The following is a 15,385-nucleotide window of genomic DNA, read 5'->3' as shown; positions in this document are numbered from 1 at the left end:
TCGGCATACGGCTCCGGAATCTAAGACGAGACCAACGACTGATTAAGGTTTGAGTCTTTACAGCAGGAGAAACGGGCGACTAGACGGGGGCCGTATGAGATTTTACTACGTTAAGGCAATTTACAACACAATAGAAAAGCGTTCCAGGTGTGAGACGGACGGGCGGGGAGTGCATCCAGGATTGATTTCATTTACTATAAAGTGATTATCTCGGGGAAGCGTCGCAGTAAGCCGTTTAATCGTAATCTTGTTAAACATAAAAAAACTATTTAGAAACAAACTGTAGGAAGTTTTACAAACCTTAATCAGTCGTTGGTCTTGTCTTGGATTTAGGAGCCGTATGCCTATCCCATGCATGTTTAATACCCTCACTGTATTACCCTCTACCACCTCTGCTGGGGGGCTGCTCCATTTATCTACCACCAATTTCAGTTCAACTAACACTTCCTTACATTCTATCTAAGCATCTGAGCTTTTAAAGTGCACCCAACTATGCGGATATCAAACGGAAACATTTTCGAGAGCGGTAAAAGTCATTAGCGTGCCGTGACAGTCCGTGTACAAACCACGGCTGCATCACGGAGCAGATTTCTGGTCTATCCATGCGCTGCTCAGCCATTCAACCCAATAATACGGCTGCCCTATCACTGGGGGGGGAGGGGAACCATATGCTTCCTTTAGGCATAATTTCCTATATAGAGTTTTGGCCAGCACAATGTATAGATCAAGCAGAGCATCATTCATACAAAGGGTCACACGCAATACAGGAAATCCCTGCGTTGCAGGCGGATGTGGCACTCGGGGTCATAACCGCTTCACACGCCGCTAGCGCCTCACACCGACACTCACGTTTTTATGTATTTTTTTTATTAAAATATACACGCTTTAAAATGTTACATAAAATAAGCATAAAAAACGCTGGAAGTTTGGAGGAATTTGAGTCACGCGGAAGATCCACGCGGATTAAAAATCCCCAGATTCCCCCCGAGCTGCGGCTCCGTCCGTCGCCCCGAGCCTCTGCTCACCAATAAATCCGTGTTTGCCCCGGGGGGGGGGGGGGGGCGAGAGAAAAATACCAGGAGAAACAGGTCTAAAGGTTAAAAAGATGCTTCTCTCAGTAAAAGGTCATGGAATGGGGTTTTTTTGGTCAATAAAAACAATTAAAAGCGTTTAACCCTTTCTATGCTTCGGCCATGCTTTTTCCAGGGACACGAGCCATGCATAGCATTACCTATAGGCTCCCATACAGCGCATTAAAGCCAGCGATAAAGGGTTAATTGGAACATTACATTAAGTAACACTTATCAGTGGTTCCCGACTCACAAGCTCCGAGTCGAGGAGCGCCCTGCGGGGGAAATCTGCTGTCCCAGCCAGACACGATTCACCTGTGCTCAGGCAGGGGTCTCCTTGAAAGCTGGCGTAATAGGACTACTTGAACTGAGAACCAGGGTGAGCCTTCAATGAATTAGACTATAGAATACACCATTAACACTACACTAGTGAATAGGCGGCACTCCCAGCACCCTCAGCGGGACTGCCACAGGAACCGTGCCAAGCAATGCATTTCAATCCGGATTAATACGCCGGGCAGCCGGGTCATCACACGAAGGCTCCGGAATACATTCACGGCTTGGAGTCCGCCCGTTAGGAGCAACCAATCACATAACCTCGGGAGCGACAAAACCTTCCAGGGATCTCCTTAAAAACTTCCCATAAAAACATTCGGGAGATTTGGAAATAAAAGTGCCAAGCCACATATAGATTCGCACCCAATCCCTACATTTCCTTAACCCAATATTCTCTTACTCCCAGCGCGCTCATTAACCTCCCATGTCTTCTCTTCACACTTCGTTATTCCCTCTCATTTCATTCCATTTGGTTTTCAGTCCTTTTTGGACGCTCCCCACCTGTCGCCGCCGGCCTCCTCGCGGGAGAACAGCATAAACTTCTTCTCCAGCTGGGAGCGCAGGTAGGTATAGTCCTGCACGTCCAGGCGATGAACCAGAGAGACGTAAAGCGTGAGGAAAGAAGAGAGGAGCAGGCGATCCGGGGGGAGCGAGGGCACGGCCCACAGGATGACGAGCAGCTCCAGGTAGATGGGGTGTCTGAGATGGGCGTACAGGCGGGCCACGCGGGGGGACTTGTGAGACAGAGGGTCGCCCATCCCAAAGCAGTGGTAGTAAACCTGGAAAGAAAGAAAGGACGCCAATGACATACGAGCTGTAACGCGGCAACAGCGACACCCTGTGGCACCTGAACGTACTACAACACCAAGCCGTATGAGGACATCGACCAAACCGTTAAGGCCCGACGTACCCCCAGGCTGGCACCTCTGGGGTTAAACACTCACCTGTTTTAAGCCCATGAGCTCCGCGTAGTCAAAGATCAGCAGAACGCTAAATATAAGGAGCCAGGATATGGTGTGGAGAAGCACGCAGAGCAGAGGAAGCCACGCAGTCCATGGAGCAGAAGACACGCTCCACAAGAACGGGCCACGTGGGCATGGCTGCCAGTACCTTATCAGGACCTGGGCGAAGTGGAGGAATAAGCACATAGTAAGGAAAGCGTCCTGCAATAAACACTAGAGCACAGAACAGTATCTGAACCACCACACCAAAGGAGGCTTCCAGGACACACGCCTCAATCTTTAATCCAGAGATGGTGAGGAGGAGAGCGGTCTCATTTACGCACCCATAAATCCCCATTCGCGCACCCATAAATCCCACGGCCGGGGCTGTACCTGGAGGGAGACGGCGGTGCAGAGGATATAGATGGAGCGCTGCAGGACACCAAATATCCACGTCACCGTCCCTTTGACTGCAGAGCAGGCCATAACGCTGTGCTGCAGCACGAACAGGAAGAGCACAGCGGCGTCTATCCCGAGAGAGCGCAGGATGGTGGCGTCCCCCACCGCATCGCCCCACGATAAGGGGGGCTCGGCCGCTATAAAGAGAGAGAGAGAGAGAGAGAGAGAGAGAGTTAGATCCCGATACATTGCCCCGCATTACAGCTATACACGTGTGTTACATGGCATCGCCACTTGCTGCCCTGCAGTATGTGGGATGCATAAACTCATGGAAGGCAACCAGTCAGTTATACATACTCCATGCTGCAGGGCAGCACTTTATCTGGGCAATATGTAAAACTTGTGTGTCCTGGAAAACATGGCCGACGAGGTCACCCTAAACCCTACAGGGGTAACTCATTAAAATTAAATGCAGACCCCCCGCCAGATCTGGGCGCCGATCCCTGGTGCATTTAGTTATGGGACCCTTCACCTGTCACAGGGGGCACCCCCCATTATTGTGTGTGGGGGGGCTGTGTAAAATCTGGGGGATTGCGCAATTCTGCAGCAAAACGGTAAATGCTTAGGAACCAGCAGGAACTTTCCGTTGGTTGCTATGGTAACCGTGCCACATTTACCATTGTGCACCAGAATTACTCGTGATATACAAAATCACCTCGTTTTTATTATTATTATTATTTCCGTTTATTTTGCTCTCCGCAAGCTACCTGTCTTCCCGCCACTTTACCAGGCACCCACCCCGCCGCCATCTTTACTCATCCCACCTGTATCCCCGCTGATGTTCTTAAATATCGCCCCGAATGACAGAAAGCGAACGAACTCCGCGCCCGTTCCGAATCCAGCCACGAAGCACACCAAAGACACCGCTGCTAGAGAGATACAGGCCAGGAGCGAGGGGCCTAGCGAGGGCGTTTGGGCTTCAGCCGACATCTCCGGGCAGCGACTTCACTCGAGTACGGGGATCCGGCCTCCTCAGGGATACCCGAGGCCACGCCTATAAGGCGCGACGTCACATAGCGGAGACGGTGCCTAGGGGGGTGTGGACGCTAAACTGATGGTTTTTTTACGGACGAAACCAATACAATAGGGGAAAACTTAACTGATTACCGTGTTTTCAGTTTACCGGCAGCGGCAAACTGAAAACCCCTATAATACAAGTTACATTAAATTGAGCCTACTAAAAACGTCACACGGCCGCGCATAGATGCTGCTTGTGCTGCTACGGAGTCCGCAAGCCCGGCTAGCTCAGTCGGTAGAGCATGAGACTCTTAATCTCAGGGTCGTGGGTTCGAGCCCCACGTTGGGCGCAATGTTTTTTTTAAATTTAATTTATTTAGATTTTATATATATATATATATATGAAAAACGATATTTCCTGTTAATACACCATGCAAAAAAAAACAATAATAATGTTTCCATAAACATTTTTTATTCAATTATATCTGTATATTATTTTCTTTGACACATTTCTAAGTTGCAAACTTATAAATAAAATAAACTTTACTTTATTTTAAAGTAATGTATTTTTTTTTCTTTTTACAGGAGTTATTAAAAAAAAAACCCCAATATGTGTAAAACACAAATATAAAAATTATATATATATTTTTTTGGGTTGCAAAACTCCAATTAGTTAGGTATTATTACATGGGACGCTCGCTTTAACCCTTTATGGTGTGTCACATTACTCCACGCAGGATTAACCCCTTTTAAGGTGCTATTCCTCTTAAGACAAACATAAGTTGTGTTCCCTAATGGGTTAAGTAAATAGATTTTAGCATATCTGTAATTTTATTTATTCCGCTTCACATGAAACAACACAGGTACTTTTTTTTTTAAGAGGCTTTTATCAGTTTTTTTTACAACAGCCAATCAGGGGCCTGCATTTGCATCATGTGACATTTAAGTGTTCCCAGCAGAAATGATCAACTTGATAATTTTGTAGATGAGTAATTGATGTCTGGGAAGTTTTTGGACGGACGGCGGCTCGGAGTAATGGTGTGATATAACGCAGCTAAAGTGTTAACTATTACAGCGTAGGATTAATGTTATTTGATCCCCAGAACTGTAATCCACACGCCCGGCTCCGTATTGTAAAAATATAATCCGGAAAATGCAGTCCTTTTGGCCTCGGCGGTCTGTTATTCATATCCCTGGGAGTCTCGGCAGACAACAGACCCAGTAATAGGAGCTTCCTGCGTCATGAATAGGAGGATCACACCTGTGTTAAATCACGTTCCTGGAGTTCATTGCTGTCAGTGCACATGTGGTTTTATAAGACAATCATTATTTGGGGCCACAATCAGAAATATTAGGGCCCGGTACACACCTAAAGATAGGGTCCCCCTGCCCGGTCCCACCATAGGCTCCGGTTACCAGCGTGCCCCGAGCTCCTCCTGCCCCCCTGCCCCGTGTTCTCAGTAGGGCCATTTAGGCAAGAAGGTCCCAGAAAGGGGCCACCAGGACCTAAAGTCCAGACGAAGCCCATTTAGCCCATTTAGGCCAAAGGGGCCATCTGCTCCCAAAGCCCGCAGGTCCTGTGCGGTGGGCCGTGTGGGCCAATGAAGGGCCCTGTGATAGGTCAGGGAGGCAGAGAACTGATTCAGGTTTGATATTCATATACCTCCCAACTGTCCCGCTTTTGTCCGTCATATTCTTCCTCCCTGTACAATACGTTCAATCTCACCCGTTTAGTGAATATAGCCCTATATCACCACATCGCTCCTTCGTTTTTTTTTTGTTTGTAGGATATTCAATATTTTCCCGTTACTTCAAATTTATATCGTTATTCGCTTTTGTTCCACGTATTGGGTAACGCGAGTGTCCCGGCCTCGCCGCTTGCGCAACCTCCATCTCCATGCCCAATCCATTCCAAACCACAAATGAATCACAAATTAATCCCCCGGCTGCCCCGAGATTATTTCATAACGTCGTATAATAAAGTTCCCGTCACATTTCCAGCATCCACACCCCGTCTCGACTCGCCAGCTTCCAGAAGGACCTCAAACGGTAGATACGGACACCATGACGCTCTCTATACTTCTCCTGAGCGCCATCATCCACGCGTGTCTATCGGGTGAGATATTGCTTGGGGGGAGGGGGCCTGGTTGGATATGGAGGGAGAAATCTGGGGAAAAAAAGACACTTTTCCATAATCAATAAAACAAGGATGTTTTCAAGACAATCTCGGCATCTTAGGGTCACGGAGTCTAGGGTTGACTCCATATCCTACGTCTAATGAAGTCATCTGCATGGAGCTCAGATCCCCAGATAAAAGAACGTCGCTTGGAACGTTCAGATCTATCAGAGTAGAACATGGAGCCATCTCTAGACTGTGACCTTCCGAATCTCTCTATCCCCCCCCCGGGATGTAGGGTCCGACCTTGGGGTACATTTGTTGGTATCTGCGTTTATCACAGGGCGGTGGGCACCCCCGGCCAGCATGTAGTCATTCGGTATCTCCGCTGCCCCCAGAATCCTACACCCTCACCTATCATCACACGTACCTGGAGGCCTCAAAGCCGGAATTCTTCGCTGACTCCTACCTGAACGACATCCCCTTTTATTGGTACGACAGCAGCAGCCGGTGGCTGTCGCCCCTCGCCCCGTGGAGGCGGAAAATGGCAACTCCCAAGATCTGGTACAACCTTAACACCGAACTCCAGAAGCACCAGGAACAAATGAAGGCCATCTCACCGGGTAAGAAGAATCTACGCGACGCTCGGGAGACCTTGGCCATGTTGGCTAGTGCTTACCGACTGCTGGTAGCCACAGATGATTCATTTCGGCCAATGTAGGGGGTCAAAGCATCCTATTTGAGACAACCTGTTATTCGCTAGAGGGGTCAACTGCAATGTTATAACTCTAAAAAGAGACATACAACTTCAGATTAGCCCCATTTGGCGCATCTGGCGCAAAGATGCCGGGGGACCCCCAAACACACAGTGACATGCACACAAACACATAGTTAAACCGACATTAACATACAAACATATTTACACACGCAGTCAGAATATTCATAATAATAATAATTATATATATTTATAATAATTATAATAATATTATTATAATTAATTATAATTATTATAAATATAATTATTATAATATATTTGTAATATATTATAAATTATTATAATGTAGTTATAATATAATTATAAATAAATATTATAATTATTATAATTAGATAATAAATAAAATATAATAATAATTATAATAATAATTATAATTAATAATAATACTAATAGATATCTACATACGCACTAACGCACCCACAATCAGTGACATACACACAGACAGCCTCTTCCACTTCCACTGGGAGGCCGTTCCACTTATCTACCGCATTATCACTGCGTTTTTCACGTGATAGTTGGGTGGAAGAGACAAATTTCACACGGATTTCTCCCAATAGAAAGTTAAAAATTTGACATAGTTTCAGTTCACAAGAGAGCCACTAGGGGGCGACAAATACTATCATTACATGTACTGTACTAACCTCTACCACTTCTTCTGGGAGGCTTTTCCACTTATCTATCACCCTCAGTAAAGTAAAACTCCCTTCCACTCCATCTCAGCAGGGAATGCCACCGTTCAGTACATACACGGCTGCACGGCCTTCGCCAATGGATCCGTGGAAGGGTTTTTTCAGATTGCTTTGTCGGGGATCGAGATTCTGAGGTTTGACACGGAATCCGGAACCTTTTCGTCAGAAATAGAGGTGGGGGCCGTCCGCAAAATGCTGGAGGCTCTGAACTCAAACAGAACGTTAAACCAGAGGAGGAAGGAAGCGCTCGATGTTACCTGCGGGAAGGACATTCGCTTCTTACTGACCTACGCCAACGCCTCTGTCCATCGCAAAGGTGAAAGAACATTATGTGGGCGATAGGCTTGTGTACGGTACCCGGGGGTGGCCGAGCACTTCTCTTCCCATTGGCACAAAATGGTGAGAGCGGGTAAGAGAGGGAGTATGTGTGTATGTCTGTCTGTCTGTATGTATGTAAGAGCATGCATGTATATGTGTAAGTGTGTGAGCAGGAATGTGTGTGATTATGGATGTGCATCAGGGGCATAACAAGAAACCACAGGGCCCCAGTGTGGCACTACACCGATGTGTCTAGCAGTGCCACATATGTCCCCAAACAGTTGTGAATGCCACCTTTGCCCCCAAAAAGCATGTTTCTGCCATCTTTGCCCCCAAACAGCATGCCTGTCCCATCTTTGCTCCCAAACAGCCTGTCTGTGCCATCTATCTCCCCAATCAGCTTGTCAGTGCCCTAAAACAGCCTGTCTCTGCCATCTTTGCCACCAAACAGGTTGTCAGTGCCCCCAAACAGCTTGTCTGTGACATAGTTGTCCCCCCCAAAAAAGTGTATGTGTTGCCGGGGGGCAAAGGAACATAATCTCTCTGTTTCCACGCAGCCGAGCCGATGGTAATCGTGTCTGAGATTATCTCCAACAGCACTGTGGCCCTGGACTGCAGGGCGTACGGCCACTATCCTCGGGACATCGCCATGACGTGGATCAGGAACGGACGGGCTGTCCCCGACCGGCAGCTGCCGAGGCTGACGCTGCCTCTCACCGATGGGACGTACTTATCTCGGGTTTTGGTTGATGTGACCTCAGGGCCAGAAGACATTTACACCTGTGAGGTGACCCACAGCAGCCTGAAAACCCCACTGACAGCGCAATGGAGTAAGCCAGAGATCACATAATAACGATCGAGGCACTCATACCAACCAAGTGTCCCAGTGTTTGTCAGACAGTCCCGGGAGCTGCCCCACTGTCCTGCTTTTGCAAATAAAAAGAGCTGTAAAATCACAGGGACATCGCAGACCTCCATTACCGCTCCCACATGGTCATCACAGGGAGGTGCTTTCGGAAACCTTCCTGCACTCCTTCACTAAAACCAACTGCACAGAAACCCTGCACGTGGATCAAAGAAAAGTTCCAGTCAGGGTGTAAATAATTCCTATAGTCCTAGTAACACCGGACCCCCGGTGGCAGTACGTGTAATTGCAATCAATTCACTTTATAAGACTTTCGGTAGTGGTGAATGACGGCCCCGTATTTTGTCTCCATTCAGTGAAATCTCGCCTGACGGGGAGTTCTTACGGCGCAGTCACTGGCGGTCTCTCGAATGGCACCGTGATAGCTCTATCGCTTACTGGGGTCCTGTTTGTGACAGTCGCTGTGTTTGGTATTTTAGTCTGGGAAAGAGAAAGAAGAGGTGAGCGCTCTCTGGCGCCAAGAACACTCTCTTCATATAACACTCTCTTCATTTAACACTCTCTTCATATAACGCTCTCTTCAGAGAACACTCTCTTCATATAAGGCTCTCTTCATATAACACTCTCTTCATATAACACTCTCTTCAGAGAACACTCTCTTCATATAACGCTCTCTTCATATAACGCTCTCTTCATATAACACTCTCTTCATATAACACACACACTTAAATTGTTCCTATAGCCTGTCCTGTTACTCCATATAACCCATCTTCTAAACCCTCCTATTACTCCCTATAACCCTCCTATTACTCCATATAACGCTGCCTGTAAGCCCCCTTATTACTCCATATACCCCGTCCCTATAAATTATGGGTGGATTCATGGGGCATAAGGGGTGGATCTGCCCATTCTATGATCCCTCGTATTACTCTGTATATATATATATATAACATTTCCTCGCTCTGTCCGGATCTTTCCGCCGGTCACTGTATAGACTCCGTGTTGCTGACATTTTTTTTATGACACTTTTAATGTTTTTCTTCCCGCAGCGAGGATGCGCGGCTCCGTATTTAATAATGATTCCAGCTCCTGAATAGAACATCTTCCGTCTCATCACCTGCAGACCACTAATAGATTGTAAGCTCCCGTGGGCAGGGCCCTCTGCGCCTTCTGTACCTTTATTTTAGGTTGATTTTGTATATAGTTAATTATAATGTCATTATTAAACTCCCCATTTACTGTAATAGGAAATTGCAGGCGCTATATAAATAAAATGAAATAATAATAATAATCGCATTATATCTGATAGCTGATAAATCCAGATTTAACCCTTTCAGAGTTAGCCATTTATGTGTCATGTGGTTGACAAGGTGGACCCCAGTAGCAACCACATATCCCATAGTGCACTGCAGGGTCCCCTCTCCGTCATTACTTTTAGTGATCGTTGAAACTATTTGATTGGCTGTGTGTTGCTATATGTTTACTAAGGGGGTGAGGAAATTTAAGAAAACATATTAAAGTTTTTTTTTAATCAATTGGGGATTTTTTTTTCTTATTAGTACCATTACCATCACCAAAGATGAACATATTACACTGCATTATACTGCCATCTAGTGGTGATGCCTTAACACAGCATTACAGTAGAGCATATTATGCAGTATTATACTGCCACCTAGCGGTGACACCTCAATATCGCACCAAGAAGAGGCACAATGTCAGCAAAACTATTAAAACCAAGCAGTTTATAGAGAAACAGCTTCACGGAAACCTTTAATTTTAAACCGTTCAAAATCTAAACTTTTTCTCATACGTTCCTACTGAATATGTTACACGAATGCCGATGCTCATATGATAGATATGTTTGTATTGCAAAGACATTATTGCTATACTACTTAACCGAATTATGTTGCTCTTGTATACAGTTAGACCAATTACCCCAGAATTTGAAATCATCGATAATATTAACCGAGCATAGCGGGTAAGAGTAAAATAAATGATGCCAGCAGTGTACACGAGGTGGCGCCAGAGACTACGGGATCAAACAAAGGCGCTCCGCATTGTATTCAAATACAATCGCCATACGAGGCCAGCCTGCTGCATTACATGTTCTTAACTTCTTATGCTGCCATCTAGTAGCGGAAACATACATCGCATTAGCTTTTCTTGCTGTTCCATATACAGTAATATACCCCAGTGCTGTATAAAGTAACCCCCCATCGCTGTATACAGTAATGACCCCCCTAGCCTACCTTGTCTACGCAGCATTGCAGGGGTTGACGGGAGCGGGAATCCATAGGATTACACAGGGAGTCAAACTCCGTGCGAGCGACTCTATGGGCCCCTGACGGCAACCAATAGAGTCGGTCTTATAGACCTTTAACTCCTGTTCCCTCCCCAGGCCAAGTTTAGACGCCAGGAATTAAAGGTCGATGCAAGCGACTCTATTGGTCGGCGGCAGGGAGCTCCCCTGGCCTCACCCAATGAAGGGCAGCTGTCAGCGACCAATAGAGTTGCTTGTATTGGACCTTTAAAATCCTGGCACCAAAGATGCTGCGTACCGCGTTAACCCCGTATTAACCACTTCCAAGAAAGGAAAAAAAACAAAGAAAAAGAACGAGCACGAAGAATGCACACGAATATAAATATTTTGTCTTTATAGAAGAATTGTTTTAATATTCTTTGGCCAAATATTAACCCCCTCCAACTATACAGGTAAAGGTGGGTTAGTGAGGTTGGATGAGCTTTCAGATGACTTCATGCTTTTTACAACATGGGGACCCTCGTCCATTTGTTATATTGGAGCCTCCATCGACTTTCCAGCTATCTTTGTACGCTCTCCCCTAAGTTCTACCGATTCTTCTACGCCGCAGGAGACTCTGGGCCTCGGCTGGCTCCCAGCTAAAGATTTCTTCTCCGTAGGCTGGAGGTGTTTGGGCCTCGTACTCAGGACTTCCCGGTATGATCTCAGCTGCACGGCAGGTTCCTGGAGGAACAAAGTGCACGGGTTTGTAATTTTCGCACGTCACACATATTTTGTCATATTTGTGTTTCTCTCTGTAGCGACACGTTTGGCGCACTGGTCTTTGGAGATGGCATTCAATGAGGTTGAATTTGTTTTGACTTAAGACGGTTCTTCTATTCAGACTCTTGAGGCAGATACTTTTAATGTTTCCGATCGATGCTGTATAGATAAAAGTGTTGACGGGTTTGCACATTCCGTTCGGCTGCGTAAATTGTCTTCTCCTCATGATCGTGGTACAGTTGATATTTTTATCGTAGACTACATGCTTTTCCTTAAATTTTTCAAAGGTTTGGGATTCGCCCAGAGAAGAAACGCTCAGGAGGACCCCGAGGGTCAGGAGAACGGGCAGAACTGAGGACATTCTGGGTGGGTTCTGAGATGAGAACTTAAGGGAGAAGACAACACGTTAGAATGTCCAACATCTAAGATCCTTCAACCTTCAAACCCCCAGCAGTATAGGGTCAGGATTTTATTTAGTAGGATGTGAATATTACAATGTATCACCTCTTCGATTGTTAAGAATAAGAGATAATGAAGTAGTTATATTTTTTTTGGGCCAAGATAGCTAAAAATGTAACGTTGTGCAAGCTTTGGGGACCTCAGAGGTCATCTGAAGAAGAGAAAAGTCCTGAAAACTTAAATTTAGCTCTCTAACCATTAAATTATTTCGATGAACTACGTCCCGAGATCTATTTGTTTCATTCATACACAAATTCCCTGAAATAAAATATAAAAAAAATGTAAAATAAAATTAATAAAAATATTTCCACAAAAAAAAATAAAAAAAATGTAGTGTGTGCAACACTTAGATTTACTATTTTCTATATTTGTTTTCAGGTGCTGTGTGGGTTGTTGAAGCTAAACTTGCCATATAAATGTGTCCAGATCCCCTTGATACGAACTGAAACTTTACAGATATATTTTAAACTCTACACGTTATCATATTTGTTGCGACTGTTTTGCAGGCATAGGGGGACAGTAATTAAATGGGTGTCTATATACAGAGGGGGCTGATATATCGAGCGACCCCTCAATAGCCCCTCATAACTAGCATTTAAATAATATTCCTTTTATTGCATTTGAATTAAACATAAAATAATAATAATACATTAAAAGACATTGTAGATGGAGATGGTAAAGTCTTAGGAGGCACCTGCTTGTCTGTTGGGATGGAAAGGTGAAGGAGGGGACAATCGACACGTACAAATTATGGCTGGATGAGCATAATGGGAGTTTATGTTTGAACATATTTATTTCCCATCCTCTACATTTAAAGGTTAAAACTTTGCTTTCCAATTTTTTACCCTCTCGGGTGACACATTTATTATGTAAAAGAGATTAGGGTGACACAGAAAGACTTGTATGTTGGATTTCACCCTTACCTGTCTCTTTGTCAGTACCTCCTCCTCTGGGATGCTCGGACCTGTTCTTTTTCATGCACCTTGAGGCTCTTTTATGAGTCGAAGTGGAGCCACTTAACGGAAACTAAACTCGCATGTGGCTTCGCTTCACATGAGCTGGTGGCTAACCATCAGAGAGAGAACACGTCTCTTCCACCAAATACACGTCAAGAGTCTATTCTGTGGTCTCTATGTGTCTTTCAGCGCAAAACCTTGTGGTTCTCTGCCCAGGTAATGATGCCTCTAGCAACTACTCCTTGGCTCTCTCAACTATGACTGCTCATCCGTCTTATTCTGTTAAGTTTTCCCCATCATAAACTTTTTTTGTTCATATTAAACGTCTAAAATATGACCAGAAACCTTGTTATTGGTAACAGAACAGCAGTCTAAGAATTTGAGGTTAATTAGGTATATTCTGCTGTTATTGATTGTATTGATTAATTCCGGCTCAAAATCATCCCCATTTATTGAGATCCCTTTATGTATTTAAATGTTTCTTTCCCAGTCATTTTCTCCCCCCCCCCGTCTCTCCCAACCCCATCTCTCTCTCTTCTGTCCCCCAAGCCGGACATATTGAGGCCTCCAAATATAATTTGTATGAAAAGGGCCATACGTGTCCTAAATTATGACCTAAATTAGGTTTAAAGGAATAGAAAAAAATGACTTTAGTCTTGTAGACCTGTTTCTTAGTTATCGTCATGCCAACCAACTCATTGGCCCGAGAACAGTCAGTTCCACCTCAACATTCTTAAAGTGGTTTTATCACTATAGCAACCAATGGAATTTTCCTTCTGATTTCTTGCAGGGATGGAGGTAATTGTCAAATAAAGAACTGACAAAAGTTGAGTAAAAAATACTGCTTTTTTAATGGGTTAGTATTAAGCATAAGCTTTCAGGACACTTAGGTCCCTTCTTCGGGCACAGATTTAGACACATTTAGCAAATTATTCTGCATCAATCACATTTACTTTGATTTGTGAGGCATAAGAACATGAAACAAACAGGGCTGCAGCGAGGATAATGAGGCGACCCTGCCACTTTAAGGCCTGCGGCCTCCTAAGCGCGGCTGGTGGCTCGATGCGATGGGACCATCATAAGAAATGGCGGCTTAGCGGAACAAAGATGTCTTACAAGTGGGATTTAACGCTGACAAATACCAGACCGTCCCCATCCTGAGGCAAGACACCTACTAACATCCGCCTTTATGTATAAAGTGATGTTTTTTGTGTAATTACATGCAGTTTGGTGGCTTTTGTGCCACTAGAAAGGATGCATTCAGTGAGTTTGAAAGCGCGCTGACTAGTGACCTTGTGACTGCCCCGGTTCTTTTCACAAAAGTTCCTGGACCTGAACGGACTGGAGACACCGATAAAGGTACTGAGCGCCTTGCATTTCCTGTCAGCCGTTCTGATCCTCCGGGATTACATGATCGATGTACGCCTGATGCCTTAAATTTTCTCGAGGACTCGGATGGGTACAGAGGACAGATACTGAGGAGGATTCCGCTAGCTTCCTCTGATGAAGCTGAGCTGTGGCCGAAACGCGTGTCAGGCTAGGGTTTATGCAGCAAATCTGCATGGTAGTTTTCTTTTGTTATCTCCCATTCTTGAATGAGACTGTCTACTACATGTCACATCCCAAGGCTGTCCACCTCTCAACAACTTATTTAAAGAACATGTCTTCGGGTGGGAAGTTGCTGCCCCTCTCAAAGTGCCACCTGGGTCTCATGGACCCTCCATGACCCATGTAAGCGCCGGCTCTGGGTTGAAGAATGCATATTAAAGAACTTACAAAGTAAGCAACTTTTTGAAAAAGTACCTAGTGTTTTATTGGCCATAAATGGGGATTCAAAGGCTGACACAAATTCCAGGTGCTACCAAAGTCACCCAACTAATGAAGACACCGGTTGGCTTAGGCTTCTGGAGTTCTTTAATTTGTTCACGGAAATTCCCCTCATTCTTATCTCACAAGGAAGTGTCATTTACATTCCTTTAGCCCAGAGTAACCAATCAAGTGCTTTAGGACGTCAAACTTTTGGTCAATAGTCTATTAATAATCGTTGTGTCAATAGAGGACAGAGTATGACCAGTTTTAAAAGAAATAACCTTTAAAGCTATAGCCTTGTCCATTTTTTTGTGATTTAATAGAAATTTCATTCCCCTGCTTCGCCGACTGATAATCATCATGCATTCTGTTTTGTTTTTTCAGCACAAAACCTTGTGGTTTTTGTGTTAATCTGACCAGAATATGCTGCTTTTTCACAGCTACTCATTGGGCCTTCCTGAGGTTAAGTTCACTATGACTGCTCGTACTTCTGTTCTGCGTTCTCGGTTGGGGACCTTTTCTATGAATTCTAAATGTTTTAATATTGAGTTACCAGGATGCCTGCAAAATCGCCCCCATTTATTGAGGTCCAACCCGTACAAGCCATCTGGAA

At 45.0% G+C, this 15,385-nt stretch overlaps 2 protein-coding genes and 1 non-coding gene across 3 annotated transcripts; 2 read left to right on the top strand and 1 right to left on the bottom strand.

The window, feature by feature from the left end:
• Nucleotides 1-1,882: 1,882 nt before the first annotated feature.
• Nucleotides 1,883-3,736, bottom strand: LOC149274835 (nurim-like). Its single transcript, XM_089505220.1, has 4 exons — nt 3,571-3,736; nt 2,741-2,943; nt 2,351-2,527; nt 1,883-2,185 (listed from the first exon to the last, which is right to left on the bottom strand). The coding sequence occupies exons 1-4, from the start codon at nt 3,734-3,736 to the stop codon at nt 1,883-1,885; spliced, it is 849 nt and encodes a 282-aa protein (XP_089361346.1).
• A 304-nt stretch (nt 3,737-4,040) lies between these two features.
• Nucleotides 4,041-4,113, top strand: TRNAK-CUU (transfer RNA lysine (anticodon CUU)). The gene has a single exon. It is a non-coding gene; the product is annotated as a tRNA-Lys (tRNA).
• Nucleotides 4,114-5,827: 1,714 nt separating this feature from the next.
• On the top strand, nt 5,828-14,400 carry LOC149274833 (class I histocompatibility antigen, F10 alpha chain-like). The gene is made up of 5 exons (XM_089505219.1): nt 5,828-5,879; nt 6,278-6,502; nt 7,378-7,659; nt 8,219-8,448; nt 14,287-14,400. Exons 1-5 carry the CDS (start codon nt 5,828-5,830, stop codon nt 14,398-14,400), a joined length of 903 nt encoding a protein of 300 aa, XP_089361345.1.
• Nucleotides 14,401-15,385: the final 985 nt, after the last annotated feature.

The sequence above is a fragment of the Sceloporus occidentalis genome, unplaced genomic scaffold (genome assembly GCF_023333645.1).
Source record: "Sceloporus occidentalis isolate IW3139 unplaced genomic scaffold, rSceOcc1.0.p SCAF_318, whole genome shotgun sequence".
In the NCBI taxonomy this organism is placed as follows: domain Eukaryota; kingdom Metazoa; phylum Chordata; class Lepidosauria; order Squamata; family Phrynosomatidae; genus Sceloporus; species Sceloporus occidentalis.
Note: the sequence above shows the minus strand (reverse complement) of the source record. Positions and strands in the feature narration are given on the sequence as shown.

What these genes read in the sequence shown, in the direction of transcription:
- LOC149274835 (XM_089505220.1), bottom strand. Translation starts at nt 3,736, where the DNA reads ATGTCGGCTGAAGCCCAAACGCCCTCGCTAGGCCCCTCGCTCCTGGCC. An exon ending in GAACATCAGCGGGGATACAG is followed by an intron (nt 2,944 to 3,570) that starts GTGGGATGAGTA and finishes CTCTCTTTATAG; the next exon opens with CGGCCGAGCCCCCCTTATCG. An exon ending in AGCTCATGGGCTTAAAACAG is followed by an intron (nt 2,186 to 2,350) that starts GTGAGTGTTTAA and finishes CTTTCTTTCCAG; the next exon opens with GTTTACTACCACTGCTTTGG.
- LOC149274833 (XM_089505219.1), top strand. Translation starts at nt 5,828, where the DNA reads ATGACGCTCTCTATACTTCTCCTGAGCGCCATCATCCACGCGTGTCTA. An exon ending in CATCCACGCGTGTCTATCGG is followed by an intron (nt 5,880 to 6,277) that starts GTGAGATATTGC and finishes CGCTGCCCCCAG; the next exon opens with AATCCTACACCCTCACCTAT. An exon ending in CGCCTCTGTCCATCGCAAAG is followed by an intron (nt 7,660 to 8,218) that starts GTGAAAGAACAT and finishes GTTTCCACGCAG; the next exon opens with CCGAGCCGATGGTAATCGTG.